General features: G+C 43.1%; 2 protein-coding genes across 5 annotated transcripts in view; one reads left to right on the forward strand and one right to left on the reverse strand.

Moving 5' to 3' along the window:
* Positions 1 to 314: 314 nt before the first annotated feature.
* On the reverse strand, positions 315 to 16183 carry DNAJC18 (DnaJ heat shock protein family (Hsp40) member C18). Its single transcript, XM_068959540.1, has 7 exons — positions 16067 to 16183; positions 15744 to 15889; positions 14430 to 14615; positions 11190 to 11302; positions 9715 to 9824; positions 7495 to 7667; positions 315 to 3088 (listed from the first exon to the last, which is right to left on the reverse strand). Exons 1-7 carry the CDS (start codon positions 16102 to 16104, stop codon positions 2964 to 2966), a joined length of 891 nt encoding a protein of 296 aa, XP_068815641.1. The 5' UTR covers positions 16105 to 16183; the 3' UTR covers positions 315 to 2963.
* A 166-nt stretch (positions 16184 to 16349) lies between these two features.
* SMIM33 (small integral membrane protein 33) overlaps positions 16350 to 18309 on the forward strand; it is a 37409-nt gene continuing 35449 nt past the window's right edge. For 3 of the 4 annotated variants that reach the window (XM_068960234.1, XM_068960235.1, XM_068960236.1), the window contains exon 1: positions 16407 to 17027. The gene's annotated coding sequence lies outside the window, so the exon portion shown is untranslated. Of the gene's footprint in view, positions 17028 to 18309 lie in introns of all 4 variants that reach the window. The other variant, XM_068960231.1, reaches the window with a different exon arrangement.

The following is an 18309-nucleotide window of genomic DNA, read 5'->3' on the forward strand; positions in this document are numbered from 1 at the left end:
TATTGCTTTTCGAAATATTCTTACTTTTTGATCTCATTTTCCACCTAATCCTGGCCTCTTTCCTAGTCCCAAAGAAGTCGCTTAACATTATTGTGCTTCTCACAGGTAGCCTCCCACCTCTCTAAAGCACATGGAGATCTTTGGATGAAAGGTGCAATATATTGTAAGTGCAAAATACAGGTATTCAAGTTCTATACAGTACATCGTAGGTTCAATAAAGTCATAATGCTTGGTCCCCCCCCCCATTTCACTTTATAGTAATGGGAGTCAAACAGAAATGACAGGGAAGGGAAGGAAAAATAACAAACCTGGAATGAAGTCCAACCACTTTAATATAACTGAAATATATTCTACAGACTATTTAATATATAAAAAGCAACATTAAAAGAATGCTGCTTTTTATACAGACACATATTAAGCACTCAAAATCGGTAAATACCAGAATTAGAGCTGCCTAGCCTACTTTCAGCCACGTTATCAATCTGGAACAGCAAAATTGAACATTTTGGTCCTTACAGACTCTCACATCTATGCCTTACTAAACATGATTCACAACAACTCACTATTCAAACCCTTAAAAAGTGCCTTCTTTTAATGGCACTCTTCCTGTCTTGAGTGGTTGACGAGCAGTGCCAAACTTACCCACGTGCTCCTACAAAAGTTCCCAGTGGGGAGCTGGGGTGCAAATATTAACACCAAAGCACTTGCTATTTTAAGGGGCCTCCGTGTAAATATTTTTCTAATTTTATTTTTTTAAACCTCATTACTGTTTCATAGCAGCAATGTTGCTGTAGTTGTGATGGTCTGAACATATATGGGACGTGCGTATATGGGTGTTTCTGCCAAACTTTTGCGTTTAAAGCACCTATCTGTCTGCAGAGAGGAATTCACACCACAGCTTCAAAACCCAAAAGAAGCACCAACCCACTGTTCTTGATCACCGGAAAAGCTTCTCCTCCTGCAAATGCCAGCTTCGTTTTTATACAACTTCCAACCGCTGTAATAAATGTGACAAGTATACCAAGGGGACAGGTTTTGGTACCTACAGTCCCAATCCGCTCTTTCTCAGTACCAGCTATCTTGTACACTATGCCAAAAGGATGTCCTCAGCACATGCAGGGAGTACTAGTATGTGATTGCACCTTGCCCAGGCACATGGAGACTGAAGTCTAAGTTTTAAAGGCAGTTTTAATTCTGGCTCTCGTTTTTTTTTTTTTTTTTTAAAAACCTTTGAGCACTTTATTTCCTAGGTTTAAGCAAAGGCAATTTGTGGCTTCCTCCACTATTTGTAGGGAGTTTTAGAAAGAGGGGCAGCAACAGATACGTGTTCAGTTCACGTACTTACATGTCACAGAGGTAAATACTGCTTCTGCTACTACTATGCTAAATCCTCAGATTAGGGAGGGAGGGAGGGAGGGCAAAAGCCTGTCCCACCGGTGCCTCTATTGCTTGGAGATGTCATTCCTTAGAATACTTCATTCCACAAGTTTTACAGGTATCTCGTACATCAAAAATGTAAAAAACAAAAGTGCCTTCCTCCTACTATTTTGAAAAGAAGTAGTATAGAGAGTGAAGTTTAGGGTACAGCTACGTGTGTGTGTGTGCGCGTTCAGAAACAGAACAGGTTGAAGCTTCCCTGCGCAGAGCCCTGATCTTCCTGTGCTCTGTACAGGCTTGCCTACTGGAACGGGCAGAACTAGGACTTCTCTAAGTTATGCCCAAGTAAAAGGAATCAAAAATTCAATTGTTGCACAGGATCCCGGCCATGCCCATTTTCTTCTGATCTCACTGGCAAGAGCACGACTGAAGAATCTCCACAAGCAGGTTTGTTCAGGTGGGTTTAATCTGAGCCAGGTAAACCAGATGCTGCTGCTGGTGTGGTACACGCTAGTGACACAGCATCAGAGACACTGGCTCAGGAGCTTAACGATGCTCAACTGGAGTAATACCCTGCTCTCTGCTGCTTACGAGCATAACCCATCCTCAACCTTCCTGAAACGTCTGGTTTTGTAAAGGAGGATTCAGAAAAAACAGGAAACTACTACACAGATCTTTTTCTTTGCAATACTAATCTCTACAGTGAAACATTCATAACTGCTCAGAGTAAAAATATGCTACATCGAAACTGTACCAGCAAGCAGAAACTCTGTAACAGCTGGAGAAGAGTTTGCAAATAAAATCAGAACTGAACAGCCAGCTTAAAAATATGCCACTGAGAACACATGAGAAAATAAATACGGTGTCCTTTCTCTACAGTTGGCAGACATCGGAATCGGTCCAATTCACAGACTCTCCTCTTCTTGTTCAGTTTTCCTGTTGCAATCTCAGCTTGCTTCCTCATTAAGGAATCGGACACGTGTGGATCTTCAGTCAGACAAGCATACGGTCAAGTGCCTTTGACGTTAATGAGAGCTAGAAACGTGCTCCAAAGCTTACCTGCAGCAGGTACCTGATACTTCTCAATTAAGCATTAGACTAGAACAAGAAATACACCCTCTTTCAATCTAAATTCTCATTACAAACCACTGTAGAAGCAAGGACAACCACTTGAGATCATTATGAAAAGGCTAGCACACTTTAATGCTGAGAACTATACTGTATGATCGAGTGAACTGCGGGTCCATATAAAATACAGAAAGCATGGGACAGTATCGCTACTCTCCTGGGAAGTATACACTGTTTGGATGGCAGACAAACTACCATGAAGACAGGTTTCAAACGGAATAGCATTTCCCAGGGAATTAATTTACACTAAGTGCCACTGGTCCTTAGAACCAAACGTAACGTACAGTATGTTAAAGCAAACACTAGCTGTGCAGCTCCTGTTTGCCCATCTCTGCACTATATGAAGGAATCAAGTATTCAGACTCTTTACAACAGACTCCTTCCCTTCTTATACAAAGGAAAATAAAAACATAAGTTAAAACAGCAATAAATAAAACCACAGAACGTGTATGTCCTGGTCAGCCCCCTTTGTGCATTCCAATCAGACTGGAGAGCTTCTCACAGTGCTCAAGTTTCAGTGATTCTGCTTTCTGTTTTAATCGTTCATCTCTGTATAACTTGGCCAAATTTGACAAATCAGATTCTGAAAGATGAAAAGAAAAAAAAAATATTAGGACAAACTGTGAGCCTACTTTAAATACCTGTTTCTCAAAGCTTTATAATCCTTATGACGTGCTTTTTTATTCACCTTATTTCAATGACAGGGGGCATGTTAAAAACCTTCCTTAACGAGAGGCCACGAGGTTTAACCAAGCTAGCCACCTAAGAAAACAGTATATTCATAATTGCTTGCAAATTGAAACAATTAAAATAACTCAGTTAAAATAACACAAACACGCTACCAGTAAAATGGAACAACCGCTGAAAATAAAAATGAAACTGATTACTCTATCATTGGCTACAAAGAAAACAAACTATAAATATATATCCTAGCGGAAGTCGCATAAGATATAAAGTTATGTATTAATAATCTAAAAATAATTATTTTAAAATATATGTATATATTTAAAGTAACTGTGAGTAAAAGGCGGGTGAGTCAGATACTATTTGGCCTGCTCAACACCACTTGTCTTAGATGATACCAATATTTACATGTGAATTACATCTCATCGTGCATTTACCCTTACTTGATGTTAATCTCTCACCAGGCACAGACACAGACTGATGGACAAGAGGGGGTTACTCTGTGTGTATCAGTGGAACTTAAGTGAGAAGCCAGAAAGAAAGTAGAGCCTCATGACTACTTTTCCTGTTGTCTCCTTGGGGTTGACAGCTGTTGGGAGCGTAATAAGCCAAGACATGCAGAAACCCCATAGCTCTCCCTGCCCACGTAACTGAGAAATACAATTCTTCCAGCAGATCCATTCTGCGAGGGCCCAGAATACCCATCCAAATACTACAGTAAAACTCCTCAAAGTTGTATGTACGGATTTTGGGGGCGGAAGGGGGGGGGGGTGCTTCTTAAATTAAGATCTCTCTGGCAAGAGTTTTGCCCATCAGGCATTGTAAATTAGGGTTGGTTGTTTTTAGAGGAAGGTGAGCAGCTAGGTCAGGGGCTTGTTTGAAAGGGCTGTCTGCTCTTTCGTTAACAATGTAGTCTCAAGTGTACTCCACTCATTTTTTCCCCCTTCTTCTCAAAAGCAACATATATAACTGAAAGAAACCCATTGTTTGAATGTAACTCAGTAACTCAGAGAAGTTTCTTTTGCTGATTAGCTAAGGATATCTTAATACAGCTTTCTCCCTAAAGAATAATTCAGATACGGGATTAGATGCGCCGATGAGAACAGCAGTAATTCATTTCTAAAAAGGTCAAAATCTCCCCAAGCGCAAGCTATCTGATGAAAGGTGTATGAAAGCTCTTAGAAAAATTAAACGTCAAGTCCCTCATTTCAAGTTCATCATTCAGAGTGGGAAGAACATGTCAATAGGACAAACAATAGGACATCGCAACAGATCCTTTCAAGCCATTTGTCCTCTGTTCCACTGAAATATAAAAGCATTTGACCCTCTGTCTATTTATTGAAAAGCTTTAAAAACTGACAAGCATGAACATTTTATTTTAGAATCAGGAATCAGTTTCCCTGTCCTTATAACTAAGACACCACTCAAGTAGTCTTTCTGTCATGTTAGTTTCTTATATTTTTCAATTTTTGACACAGAGTTGTTCCTTCATCCTTATTTGATTGAACCTTTTCTCTTTAAGGAACTCTTTCTGATTCAGAGTTCTTTGCAGAAGTCAGTCTTACTTCACGATTTTGCTACCACAACCGAACAATCATTTTTATCTGTAGATCTGGGACTTGCCTTCTGTGTTGAACTGTGTCAAAGACCTCAGGAAACCACAGAAAAACAATAGTGTAAGCAGCTTTTACACTGTATTCTGCTGTGAAGGGAAAAACACTGTCTACAGTAGCACTACAGTAGCTGTAGAAAAGTCATGGGCTGAACAAAATACTGACGTACTAGTTACTTTTGAAGTTCTCAGTAAGATAGCTGGACATCAGGTAATACTTTAAAAATCATCAAATCAGTGGTTGTAAACCCAACGTTTTGCTGGTGCTGAAGAGAAATGCAACTCCAGTAAAAAAACAAACATACTGTTAATAGGCATTCAACTGACAGGGAAAAAAAAAAAAAAAAAAGCTGACCACATGAACCTAAGCACTTAAAAAAGAATTAATGGACCAAAGTTATGAAACAGCAGCTGATTAAGAAGTGTCTCAAGGTCTCCAAAGAACTTTTTCACCATCACTCCATCTCGCATTCAAAGTTTATTTTTACAGACGTAGCTGTACTAAAGTTAGCATGGTCTCAGCTGTACTCATTACTGGCTTGCTGGCCCAGATGGTAATCATTCTGAAAACGTTTTTTCAGTTGCAGTGGTATCCTCAGGCTACCGCTAACTGTGGGCATTGCAAATGTATTTGCAGATGTGTTACTAATATATACAACAGTTAACTTTGTGAGCGTGGATTTCTGACCCTTAGTTAACTTAGAACCTGAAGTGACAGCATCATCATAGGTTCATTTGCTAGACACACAGGGGGTTTTGAGAGCAGCGTTGCTTCATGTCATTATATGTGGATTATGCAGGATGTAGAAATAGAAATCTGCATCTGGTGGCCTGCATGAAGCACTCAGCTGTGTGAGGGCACATTTACCAGAGCAGTCAGTGGCATGAGAGTCAGCCGAGGATGTAGCTCCAAAGAAGCAACCTTTGCTGTCTTGTGAGACATGCAGAACTACCGGGTATTACAGCCCCTGATGTGCATGCAGTGGGTGGCCACTGCTGCTAGCGCCTGTGTTCACTGTCCCTCCCTACCTGTCCTCGCACTTGTGCGGACAAGGATGCTCTCATCCACTGCCACCCGCAGTGAGGGCTTCTTTGGCACGTACCGTAACTGCATTTGCATGCACATGATAAATGAAGCAACTCGGGCTGAAAGTTTTTAAATATAAACATCTGAAGAGGAGCACTATCTTGCAGGCATTGCATTCAATGCTGGATTGTTTCCTTCTGACTCTCAGCCTCTTTAGACTTGCAAACCCTGCTGCCCTTTTTAGGGCACGGCACTCCTTAGCTCAAAGTCTGCATGAAAGAGACAACATAGCAGTTTTTAGCAGCACTAGGTCAATTACCAGGGGTTTTTCTTTAAGAAAAAAATCTAACCACGTAGCCAGCCTACACATGAAGCCTAGATTTATGCTTTTTAACAGTCATATTGCATCTAGAGACTGCTACTGTCAGCTGCAGATGCTCAGAGATCACAAGTCAAGCACACCAAAAATTAAGGGATTGTTTGGATTTTTCTGGTTTTATGTTTTGGGTTCTTTTCTTTTTATAACTTCACAGTCTGCGTTTGTATATCGGTCTTCAAAAGCACGATTGCTAACTTTTATGTAAAATAAACCGTCTTTAGACGAAAACAAAAACACCCTTCTCATCAAAAATCTGCAAATAGTTTGCAGTCAGCAACACTGTTGTTACCTCTCGCACTGGATTAAGCCAATCTTGTTCAGACAAGACGCACGTTACCACATTTAAACTATAATGATCTGACTGGTAGAGAAACTGCAAAGAAGTGCAAAGTCAGTTTTTAATAGTGTGCTGAGGAGTGTTTTACACAGAGTGTTTTACAATTTAAAAAGCCCTGCTCATGTGTGAAAGCAACTTACCTCCTATTATAATAATATTTACACAGAAAACAACTTCTTCCAGTTTCCTTCATGCACAACAGCATTTTGTGTTTACTCATTGTAAGGTGATGAGAACTTCAGCTGAAAAAAAGCCTTTATATGTGAAACTGATGGCATTACAATTGACATGACAGCAATGATTTTTGAATACTCAGATTTTTGTGTTCTCTCTTTCTGCATTCAATTCTTGTTTTTAAAAGACAATCTTGACTATGGTGAAACACATGATCTCAAATGCAACTACAGATAGAAAATGCAAATAAGTGCATTAAATAACCACAAAGTACCCTCTCTGAAAACTGATACCAGTAACAGAGTCCACTGCAAGATTTCCAAAAAACACCTGAATAGGCTATGGACTCTCTTTCTCTGAAGTTTTGAGGAAGAATTAGATAAATTTATCACAGAGATGGTCCAAGGCACATATGCTTCTGCCTCAGTGAAGAAAGGGTGGAATACGTGATCCCTCAAGATCTTTTCCAGCCCTAACAATCTGTCAGAGAGTGTGGTGAATTATATGTTTAAAACATCATCAACTAAGAGTTATTCAAGCATAAAAACTCAGTGGAAAAAAATGTCTCAAATGGTGAAATCCACTTTCCACTTCTCTCTCAGAATCACCTAAAATGAACTCTGATAGACTCTTAAGAATAACAAATTCTGCGTTAAGACCAGATGTGAGCGCAAGGTTTCTTTAAAAAGTTACATGTTTCGGAAAATAAGGCTAAAAATGGCAGTGCTTTGCAAAGCATAGCCATGATGCACACGCCTGTAACAAAGATAACTTACTTTGCTGTTTCTCCTTCCAGCAGCTGGTCTGAATATAGTCTATGTAATCTTTTTCAACAGTTTTTTCTAGCTCTTGAAGCTCTACTCCTTGATAATTCTTTTCAAAGTTTTTATCAACATAGTAAGGCACCTGCAAGTTCTCTGTTTCTCTACTAATAACATGGCCTATGGACCTGTGAAAACAGCATAGAGAAAGAGATTTTTAGGCAGCTCAAAAAAAAAAAAAGAAAGAAAAAAAAGAGAGATTTCCTCATATTAGTATTTCCAGTAGACGATATTTACAACTTCTCTACAGTAACTTTCTGCAGACTATAGCTCCCTCAGCCATCCAAAAAAGCCATTACAAGCCTCAGGCACAGCAAACTTTTCACTACAAACAGAATTCACTCAAAAACAACATGGTGAAAATATCTAATACTTAGAGACACTTATAGAGAACTGATTCAGAGTTGACACTGTTCTTTCTAAATACTGTGTTTGTTCGCAACAGCTCAGTCAAGGCACTTCCAAAGCATAAGAGCAAATTTTATCTATAAAAAGAAGCTGCACGCACTTTGTTTATTGGTAATTTCTGACAAGCTATGTACAGAAATCCATGGGAAATTATGACAAATATAGAGATTATAGGAAAGGCACATGGCCCAATATTGCTTAGGGTACAGTGCAATTAGACTTGTTTTTTTCCTGATTTCTGGATCCTTTAACAGCAACAGCAATTTGCAGGGGAGATTCTAGCTGCACTTTCTTCTAGGGTTTGATAATCATCGAGTAAGCAAAGTGGTACATGGCATATCCCAAAGTATATCCTGCATGTAGAACTAGCCACTCTGACTCAGTCCCTGGATTAAACTACTCTTTTCTACTGAATTTCCTTATTTGAGTGAAGATATCCAGGCATTTTTCAAATCACTGCCCAGAGAAAGAGGCAGGCAGCCAAAAAGCAAAGGTTGCACTCTATCCAATGGAACTCGGTTTGCCCCTTCATCTTCCATTTGATGGTCTCTCTTCCTTCTCTCTCACTGTGTCACAGAGCTCCATACACTCGTTTTATAAAAATATTTTGTTAGTGGGGCTGGTTCTTCAAGGATATGATTTAGAGAAACAGCATCTGTTACTGTACGCCAGGCTCAGGCCTGACCGTCTCAAATCAACAGGACAAAGGGAGGTAGTCCAGAAGGAGACGCTCAGGGGCAGTGTGAGACATTTCGCTTGGGACTGGCAGATCTCAAAACACTGGCTGAAAAAGATGTCGTGTTATTATGCTAGGCCTACACACTGACATCTTGTGGTAAAAACAATAAAGGGCACTGGGCCAATTAAACTGTATGGCACTGGACAGTATATGGGCCTAAACCTAGACAGTTTTGCCCCTCAGAGGGAGCAAGGAGAGTTTCTAGAGCACTCCGCTTACTGCTGTCGGTGGCCTACTAGAGCAGGCCCCTACCCTACGGTTATTCAACAGCTGCCAACTACCATTCCTATCTCAGTAAGAACCAGGGAAGATGACAAAACCGGTCAGCCCTCTCCCCCAAAAAGCTTCTGCATGCTTCCCTCCTCCCAACATTGGATGCTGAACAGAGGAGCAAGTGGGTTTCCCTCTGTCCCACAAACTCAGATCACAGCAGTCCTGGTACTCCTTCTACTTCCGGAGCTGACCAATTTAACGTGCTCGTGGCAAACCTGGAGATCCTGCTCCTTTACAGATGTCAAACCAGGACATTTCAAGACTAACGATTAGTGGAGCTCTGCAATTCTTCCAGTGGAATTCAGGCCCCAGTGCACATAATTAATACTGCAAACAACAGGCCCGATTTCTTAATTACTGTACATGGGAACCTCAGAAGTTGTCCACGGATCCTTTGGGACTGCAGACAAGAGGCTGATAACTACTGTAGCTGAGCTACACCCACATTCCTGCTACTATGCCGCTATGCAAAAATATTTCACAGCCGTTGGGAGGGCTCTCTGGCTCCATGCGTCTGTTTGCTCAGCACAGAGCACAATAAAGCTCGCTATAGTAATTTCATAATGATAATGCTTAGGACAACTTGTCAATATAAAAGGGACTGTGAGTATTTCCTTATTTACAAATTGGTAACAAATTGTTCAGTCCTACTCTTCCTAGAAAGTAACATGCATTTTTGTATCAAGTCCAACTTCCATCTACCTCCTTAACATAAACACCAAAGACCAGAAAAGATTAGTTTTTAAACGACTTACGATTTGTAAAATAGACTGTAGGGTGGGTTAGTTGCCATCAGCTGAGTTATAACAGACACTATTATTATTATGAAAACTGGCATCAACTGAATAAATGCAGAATATGAGTTCTGAAAAGGACAACAATAATTAGCGGACAAGAAAAGATACAGGTGGAAAAAAGATACATTTGTTCACAGAAGCCAGGCTATGATAGGCAGATCAACAATGTATTAAATATAAAACCGAAAAGAAGAAAAATGAGGAAGTACTTTTGAATTTTGAGAGGGATGGTATTTGAATTTTAAAATAACCTTTACTAATAATCTTAGAAAACTCTTTAAAGCCATTTTCTTCTAATTGCATTTTCACAACAATTCTTTAACCTGCAGCTTCCTTCACAAGGCGGTAGATGCCCAGGGCACTGGGCCTGTCACGTGACTGGCTGACAATCCAAACTGAAGGAACACTGTGCAATCCTCATCTGGGCCTATAGCTTTCTTTGCAGTTTCCAAAGGTCACTACATATATTTTTAAAATCCTAATCTCTGTACAATCACCGGATAAAACTGCTTAAATGTAAAGGGTTAAGAAACCAGGGACAGGAGGTAGGCACTTCGTTTTTGTCGTTTGCAGGAATTTAGCAGAGCAAAAGAGTGAAAAAAGGCTCTAAGGACCAAAGAGTTCTGCTAGTCATGGAACAAAAACAGACCCTTCTGCTCTTCTTTTATTAACTGCCTTACTAAAATTCCTTTTCTAATCAGGAGTAAAATAAAATACATAGCTATTTAGGTTTTCCTTTACGTCCTTGGATAGCAACAAGGACACCTGATTTGCAGTAGGTGGGGTCCATTTGCCATTGTTCAGCTGTCTGAAAGCTTACGGTCTTAAGCCCATCATCTCTTCTCAGCTCTTTTCAGAGCTTGCGTTTAAAAACTCACGAGCAAGAAATTATCTCCCCTGGAGAAAGATCTTGTTAGGTTAGACGAACTGCCTCCAGAAGAGTATTTTTCCAAAGGTAGGTGGCGTGTGTGTACGCGGGTGTGCTAGCAATAAATGACACATTGTGTCTCCTCTAGGGGTTTCAGCGGGTAGAACTACATCCCAGGCCCATCCTGCCCTGTCTGTCTTCGGCTGGAAAAAGCCTGCGCAGCGCCTGGGCAGAAACTGTGTGCCAGTTTACTGAAGGACTGAATACACCACAAGGACAAGCCAGTACTTCCATATTTAATATCAGTCCACATTTGGACTAATAGCTGTTGCATTACCAACCAGCAAAAAACTTGATGGGAGAAACGCTAGGGCCTGTGACCCTACCAGTATAATGTATTTTAAAGGTAGTGATTAATAAGAGACAGATAACACGGTTATTTTTGAAATCATTCACCATGGTTACAGCATTGCTGACACGGATGGAAACATCTGTACTGACTTCAGATGTAAAACCTCTCACTCTGGTGACATATTCAAGCCCACAGATCCCTTCTCCTGGCTACCTGTGGCCTGTTTTCTTCCTCCTCTTGCTCCTGTGTCCATGCTCTCTCATTTCGGTGCCGCCGTGGATAATAGTGAGCATCTCTAGCTACATTTGAGAACATGTGGATATTTCCTGTTAAAAGAAACCAAGACAGAGTCATGATTTCCATCCAATTACTGGTACTCACCTATATTTCTCAGTTTCTGGTTGATTATCCACACTTACACTACACAGATTGATTTAGGTATGAGACCTCAAATTGAAAAGAATAAACACACCTCAGATTTAAATACCAAAATAACATGACATGCCAAAAATAACGTTCCGGGGAAACTCTAAGATTTGCTCCGCGTCCATCTGAATTTACACTGAACGTCAGAAATCTGCTAACATTTTTATTATTGTAGGTCACGCTTTAGTATTAGTTTAATCATATCCATCTGCAAGACTATAGTTTGCGTTGCATCCCAGGCTTTAAGCAGGAAAATTATTCTGCCTCACCAAACGCAGTCCATGAATTATGGCTTCCCATAACTACTAAATATGCTCTTCTATACTCATTTCTACTTCTTCTTCCTTCAAGCTCTTCATGCAGTCATTCACTTAATGATTTTATAAAGAGGAAAGTGTTTTTTTCTTTTTTTCCCCCCCCAAAGGAAGAAGTACAATTCAGGATTTCCTTTCTTGCATACTGGATGTAGCTGATTTTTAAAAATTCTAAAATGAGGGAAGAACTGCAAATGCTATTTTCATTTGAAGCTTAAACTCTGACTATATCATCATATGAATATCTTAATAATAGCTATGCCCTCCTCTTTTGAAATTCAGAACTTCTTTGTAGTAGAGAATTGAAATGTACAGCCTTATGGCTGCAGAAATGCAAGTCTATTTTTAAGCCTTGGGGAAAATGACACAGTATTTTACGCTCTTACAGCATCCTTTATCTGACTTTCTCAAATAATTTTGCCAGCATTGTCAAATTACCATTATATCAAGAAACTTGGGGGAAAAAGTGTAAAAATACGTCTCTTTGCTTGTTTAATGACAATACCAAGGATCTAAGCATGTTAGCAATCAGAGCTCCAACTGTATTAGCACTCTAACAAATTACAGCTAAAGTAAAAGGAAGTTTCTTTCTATCATCCAATTCTGCTCAGACTATATTCTATAAAGCTGTGACAAAACAGGAGTGAGTGTGGGAGGGTAGGAATGGCTTTTGCAAGAGTGCCTAGAAAAGAGTTTCCCAAGTACTAAGCTTCGCAAAGAATTTCTGCCAGCAGTTTCTTTCCTTCCATGCACACTCTTTTATGAGAAAGGAGGCCAACTTGTAGCCTCTACCAATTAGAACTGCAACAGCATGCCATGCGGAGCGTCTCCTTTTAGACTTAGCCGACGTTTACAGATACAAGTTTTAATGCTTTTTTTCACTGAATTCCCACAGAAAAATGTAGGATAAAAATATATCAACAACAAGCCACAAACATGCCCATAAGCTATTTAAATGAGTCTAACCCAACACCAACGTTTTCCATTGAGAGTTCCAGAAAGCCGGAAGGAAGGTGATAGGAAGGTGTCATGAAATGGACAACAGCACAACACTGCAGCTTAACACAAACTTCAGTGTACACACACAAGTCCTACTTACCATTATGACAGTTTAAAAAACATTCTCTTTATATTAACCATCTGTGCACTCTCTTACTAGTAATTCTCTTGCTAAGTAGAAACCGCGGACTTTGCTTACTCAGAAAACTACTGAACTGATTTTCAATAATTAAAAAGTCACTTTGAGGTTAAGAAAATGAGTATAAATTCAGACCAAACATTTTTGGAGAGGGAAACTATTGTTCACTATTAATAGCTACTACTATGAAATTCTCGTTCGTTCTTTGCCACAGCGATAAAAATTTCCGTTTATTTCTTTATGGCATTCTACCTGCTAGTCCTGCCATCCCTACTACCCAAATTCCTCCTGCAATTTCCTGTCCTCAACTCCAAGCGTCCCCACAGCCGGCAGCAGCAGCACATTCCACCAGAGGCCACATCTCATCAGTAGCTGTGCCTCATACGCAGGTGCAACTTCTTGCAAAGTCAGAGGGAACGATGTTAGGCTGGTTTCGGCCCACTTTGCACATTTACTGGTAACACTTTTAGATCGATTTCAGATCCTCTTAGCTGCAGGATGCTATCACACAGACTGAGGTCATGAAGTGCTTATCTCTTGCTTAAGGTTTTAGTAATTGGCGTGCGTGTTGGTTTATACTACACCTTGGAGGCGTGAAACAGTATTCAAGAGTACTAAAGCAATCTGTCATCAAAGATTGCCGAACAAAAATACTGACAAGGAAGATGCTTAGGGCTCACCATACCTTTCAGAGGTACTTTTAATCCAAACCAGCATTCCATTAATCATGCAACATCTTGTTATTTTTATTACAAACCCAAAAGCCAAGGCTGAACTGAGACATGCATAGGGCTGCTACAGATAGACTCTACTGTTCTGCATAATCAGTAATAGATAAAAGTGATGCCTGTCAATAAAGGCTAAGTTTAAAAGTTTTAATTTCTTTACGGTACACAAGTTGGTGCAAGCCAAATAAACTCATAGGCATTTCTGGTTATAGGGGCACTGAGACCGCAATGCCAAGAACTGCTGCCGTTCAGTGCTGGAACACAGTAAGGTGGCTCAAGTACAACACCACGAGCACAGATACCTCTGGTCTCTTCCCATTCACTTTTTTTTTTTTTTTAAACTCCTCAAACCACTTCTGGCTTCAGAAAACAGACAGCAGAAAAGGAAGAAAAAAAAATGTCAGCTACAGCTGGTGTTAAAATGTGGCCCACTCAAGAATCACACTGCCTAAACCCTTGCTGAATTAAAATGTTCTTACCTCTAACCAGGTCTGTCAAAAATTCTCAAGAGAGGCTGGGAGGTTAGGAACTCGCCCCAGCAGCAGCAGCCATTACCCCACAGATACCTTTCTCCTGTAGTAGCATTCTTGGACAGCAAGGCTGTTTTTTGAGCTTTTTCAAGGAGCTGGAGTTATCAAAATCTTACTAAATCAAAGTTAATAAACTGCATTAAAGGAGATCCTCCAGGCATAAAAGCTAGGGAGGGAGAAAAGCCTAAATCCAAACAGGTTTTCGCTCTTTACAAAGGTATAATTAGCTCCCTGAGCAGTATCAAGAAAAACTAAACTTCATTTGTGGTTTAGTATCAGTTCCTTACATTTCAAGAACACCGCAGACAGATACTAACCTGTAGGAAAGTGCCCACCAAAAAAAACATTGAATATTTCTTCTGGTGTGATATCTGCTTCAAATTCTGTGTAATAATTATAGTGCCTGGCCTGGCCAGCGTTGACATTCTCTTGGTCGCTTCCAAATTCATCATACCGCAGTCGTTTTTCAGGGTTGCTCAAAACTGCAAAAGCATTGCCTATTGCTGCAGGATGAATAAGAGAAATGTTATGCACGCATACAATGCAATATTTCCAGACCTAGTGACTTTTACAAGCAGAGTAGCAAAAATTAACAATTTATTTTTGAAAACTGCCTTTGCAAAAGACACGTTACAATACTGACATTAGCTGTGATGGAACCTATTTCCTACTATTACTGACAGCAGAAGGAAGACAAAATGTTCAAGTATATGGAGAGAGTTCAACTACTTAGAAAATTGAGGCAAGCGAGTCCGTTTCAGAAATCTGTCAAGAGACTGAGCGAGAACTTGACTTTTTATCCCATCAAACTAAAAACAGACATCGAAGGAGAAGCGCATCGCCTAATACAAAGTTAATAGCTGCAAAGGTTGATTAAGACGCAGAACCATATTGCAAGTTTTTCTGTCAGCAGAGATTTCAAAGCTGTACCAGCATATTTATTTTACACTGTGAACCTCAAACCACGCCAAAATAGTTTGTTTGTCTTCTTCCTTGGTCTTTGAAAGAGCAGAGCTCTAAGCAAGATTATACAGAAATACAACCCTAACAGAAGAATAAAGAAAAACACTTCACAAACTCCTTATTCTAAGATACAATGACTGCAAACCTTGCTTTCCTAGATCTGCCTTACAGCGTGTGCTGCAACACAGCAAGGAGAAAGCAAAAGATGTAGTTACAATTTACATGCTAACACTGTTGATACAGATTTAGACTGCAACGTTACTGGAAAATCCAGAATATTAGACTACATTTTCACAGGTTTGCATTTTTTTGTGTTTTAATTATGGCCCAGAGCTGTTACTGGCTGCACAACAACGCGCTCTCCTACATGGCCAAGGCTGTTTGCAAGCGTTATTCTGAAGCAGCAGTGGGAGCTAGGAACGGGTCGGGGATGCCTCCCCCTTGGCTTCTAATGGAAGTCTGCATCTTGCAAACCTGCCTCCAAAAGGCAAAGCCTGCTGAGTAGCTGCAAGAGGTCATGAGCGCAACGCGTGCCTGTCTAAAAAGCGGCCGAGTTAGGCGAGCTCGTCCGAAGCTTTCGCGCACGGTGCAAAACTGCGAGCCTGAAGCAGTCCTGGCTTATTGCAATCTCCCTTCGTCGCTTCACAGCCGGACTACGCCTCGCCTACCTTTAAAAGCCTCCGTTGCTCCGGGAGCTCGGTTCTTGTCAGGGTGGAACTTCAGGGCCAGTTTCCGGTAGGCTTTCTTCAGGTCCTCCTCGCTGGCATCTCTCTCAACTCCCAGAATTTCGTAATAATTCCTGCACCGCTTTATTCTGCAAACGAGCACGAGACCGCCGTTACTGCCCGCCCCGCTCCAGGCCCCGCCGGGCACCGGCCGCAGGGGGCCGCAGCCCGCAAGGCCGGGCCGGGGCCCCGCGGCTCCCCCGGCAGCCGGGCCCCTCGCGGGGCCGGGCTGCCGCCTGCCCAGGGCCCGGCCGCCCCGCGCTCACCGCCGCACGCCGTCCAGCTGCTCCGCCGTGTAGGTCATGCCGGCCGCGCCGGGCCCCGCGGGGCCGCTCGGCCGCCACCCGCCGCGCCGCGCCGCCTCACCGCCCACCGCCCGGGCCCCGCCGCGCCGCCATGTTGTGCGCGGCGGCGGCGGCGGCGGCCGTGGGCTGTTGTGGCGGCGCGGGGCCCTCTGGGTACGGGAGTCCTCCGCCGGCCTGCGGGTGCTGCGCCGGCCCCGCCGCGGACTACACTACCCAGAGGGCCCCGCGCGGCGGGCCGGCCGCGGCGGCGGCGGCGGCTCAGGGGTGCCATGGCGATGCGTGACGCAACGCAGGCGGCGCCTAGTGACGTCATAGCGAGCACCCCGTGATGTCATAGGCAACTTCCCGGGGCGGGGCAGAGTGGCTGGAGGAGACAGAGGAGAGCAGGGCAGGGGGCTGAGCGCAGCCTGGGTGCCTGCTGTCCCTTGGGAGGGAGCTGGGCCGCGCTGGTGCCAGGGCCTGCCGAGCGGGTGGCCTTGCCGCGCGTGGGACTCAGCGCCCTCGTCCTGGCCGCGCTGTCCCCGGGGCAGCGCGCGCTCTGGCGCGACCTGGTCAGCCGGTCCCGGGCACCCGGGGCTGGCGGCGCCGCTTCCCTGGTGCCTCGGCCTCAGCAGGGGCGGGATGGTCCGCGGCAGCCGAGCAGCAGCACCGACCTCCTGGCCGTTCACCAGGTCACTGTTTTTGTGGTCTCTTGCTGCTGAGAGCAAAAGTCCAAGTAGGATGATCTTTACGAAGGGGAATAGAGTACGGAGTTGAGACTAAGGCAGATGGATTGCTCATATGCCCCTATCGCGGGTGCCGCGGCGAAGCGGACGCAGCTGTAGCGTGGAGGGGAGCGATGCAGGCCGGTGCTGCTGCATCGTGAGACCCAGCAGCGACTCCACCAGCTCTGGCACTTAAAGCTCCTGCGCCTTTTTGCCTGGTAAGTCTGTGCTGCGTGCAACAACCAACTTGCGTTTTTGATGACCCGGAAAGGGGATGCAGAGGGCAAATTTCAGCTGTCGCCCTGCTGGGTTTGAATGACGAGGCTGGTGGCTGTATTTGACAAAGCTTAGAGGCCCCCTGAGTACTGGGGGAGGTGGCAGGGTCGGTAATATTCTGGCAGCCCCTTCAGCTCTTGTAGGCTGGTCGCATCTGACCGCTACTTTTGCCAGAGTCACGCAGGATCCGTTTCTTCTTGCAGACCTTCAGGCCTCGTTGCACGCTTGCGAAAGCTGGTTCTTAGCTGCATATTCAAGTGATGGGTGGTTCATGGGAGGCAGCGATAAAACGAAACAGCCTTTTCTTTGTTGTTGTTTTGTGCCTGAAAGGCTTTCTATGGCTAAGTGAACAAAGGACATTAAATGCTGGAAAGAATATTAAACGCTAGTGAGAACATGCTAATTTGCCTTGTACATTTTGTCTTGTTTTCAGGAAAAATCATGAAGGCCTTGTGCTACTCTGGAAGCTGTGGGTGTTTTGTGTGGGCCAGGTCTCAGTCAGCTGGTTGTCCCTCTATGTCAGCATGTTACAGGCCAAACCACTATGAGGTCAAACCTATAAACGGCGACAGAACAATAGGTTCAGTGAGTGATAACGCTGTATCAACGCTGCAGGCTTCCTTCTGCCAGCAGTGCTGTGTTGGCAGAGTCGCAGGGGGCTCTGGTCTCCAACCAGTGCTGTTAAACTGGTAGAAACCTGAAGAAAAGAGTGCTCTGCATCTGTTGACCGAACCTCGTAGCCCAGACCTTGTGGCTGGCACTCCCTCAGTTGGCTCGTATCTCCGTTCCTTACAGCTGGGCTCGTATCACTGTATTCATCTATTAGTAACGCTGGGGCTTGTTTTCCTTGATCCCACATGCCAATTAAAATTGGGCTAACGAGCTGTGGGAGAGGCATCATGGCGTGCCATGGCAGCTGATAGTGTGAGGGAGTTAGAAGAAAGTCTTCCACCCGCATGATGTGTAGGAACAGTGCTTGGCACGTGCACGTACACAGCAGGGTTGAGATCTATCTCTCATTTATGTGAGCACTTGCAATTGGAAGCTGGCAGTCGCATCATTTCCACTGTTTATTATAATTCAGTCTTCCTTCTGAACAAGGTCAGAGTCAGAGTTTTTGTTTGCTTGTGAGCGTGGATCAGTTTTGGAGTGGAACAGGGTCAAGCTTTGTCAAGATCCTAAAAAGGATATGGGAAGAAGGACAGGGTAAGCCAGGGGGCTGAA

This window comes from Struthio camelus, chromosome 13, assembly GCF_040807025.1.
Source record: "Struthio camelus isolate bStrCam1 chromosome 13, bStrCam1.hap1, whole genome shotgun sequence".
In the NCBI taxonomy this organism is placed as follows: Eukaryota; Metazoa; Chordata; class Aves; order Struthioniformes; family Struthionidae; genus Struthio; species Struthio camelus.

Coding starts and splice junctions, on each gene's coding strand:
- DNAJC18 (XM_068959540.1), bottom strand. CDS start 16,104: ATGACCTACACGGCGGAGCAGCTGGACGGCGTGCGGCG. Junction 14,616..15,743: donor AGCAACGGAGGCTTTTAAAG/GTAGGCGAGGCG, acceptor TTCATCCTGCAG/CAATAGGCAATGCTTTTGCA. Junction 11,303..14,429: donor TGGTGGGCACTTTCCTACAG/GTTAGTATCTGT, acceptor TTCTTTTAACAG/GAAATATCCACATGTTCTCA.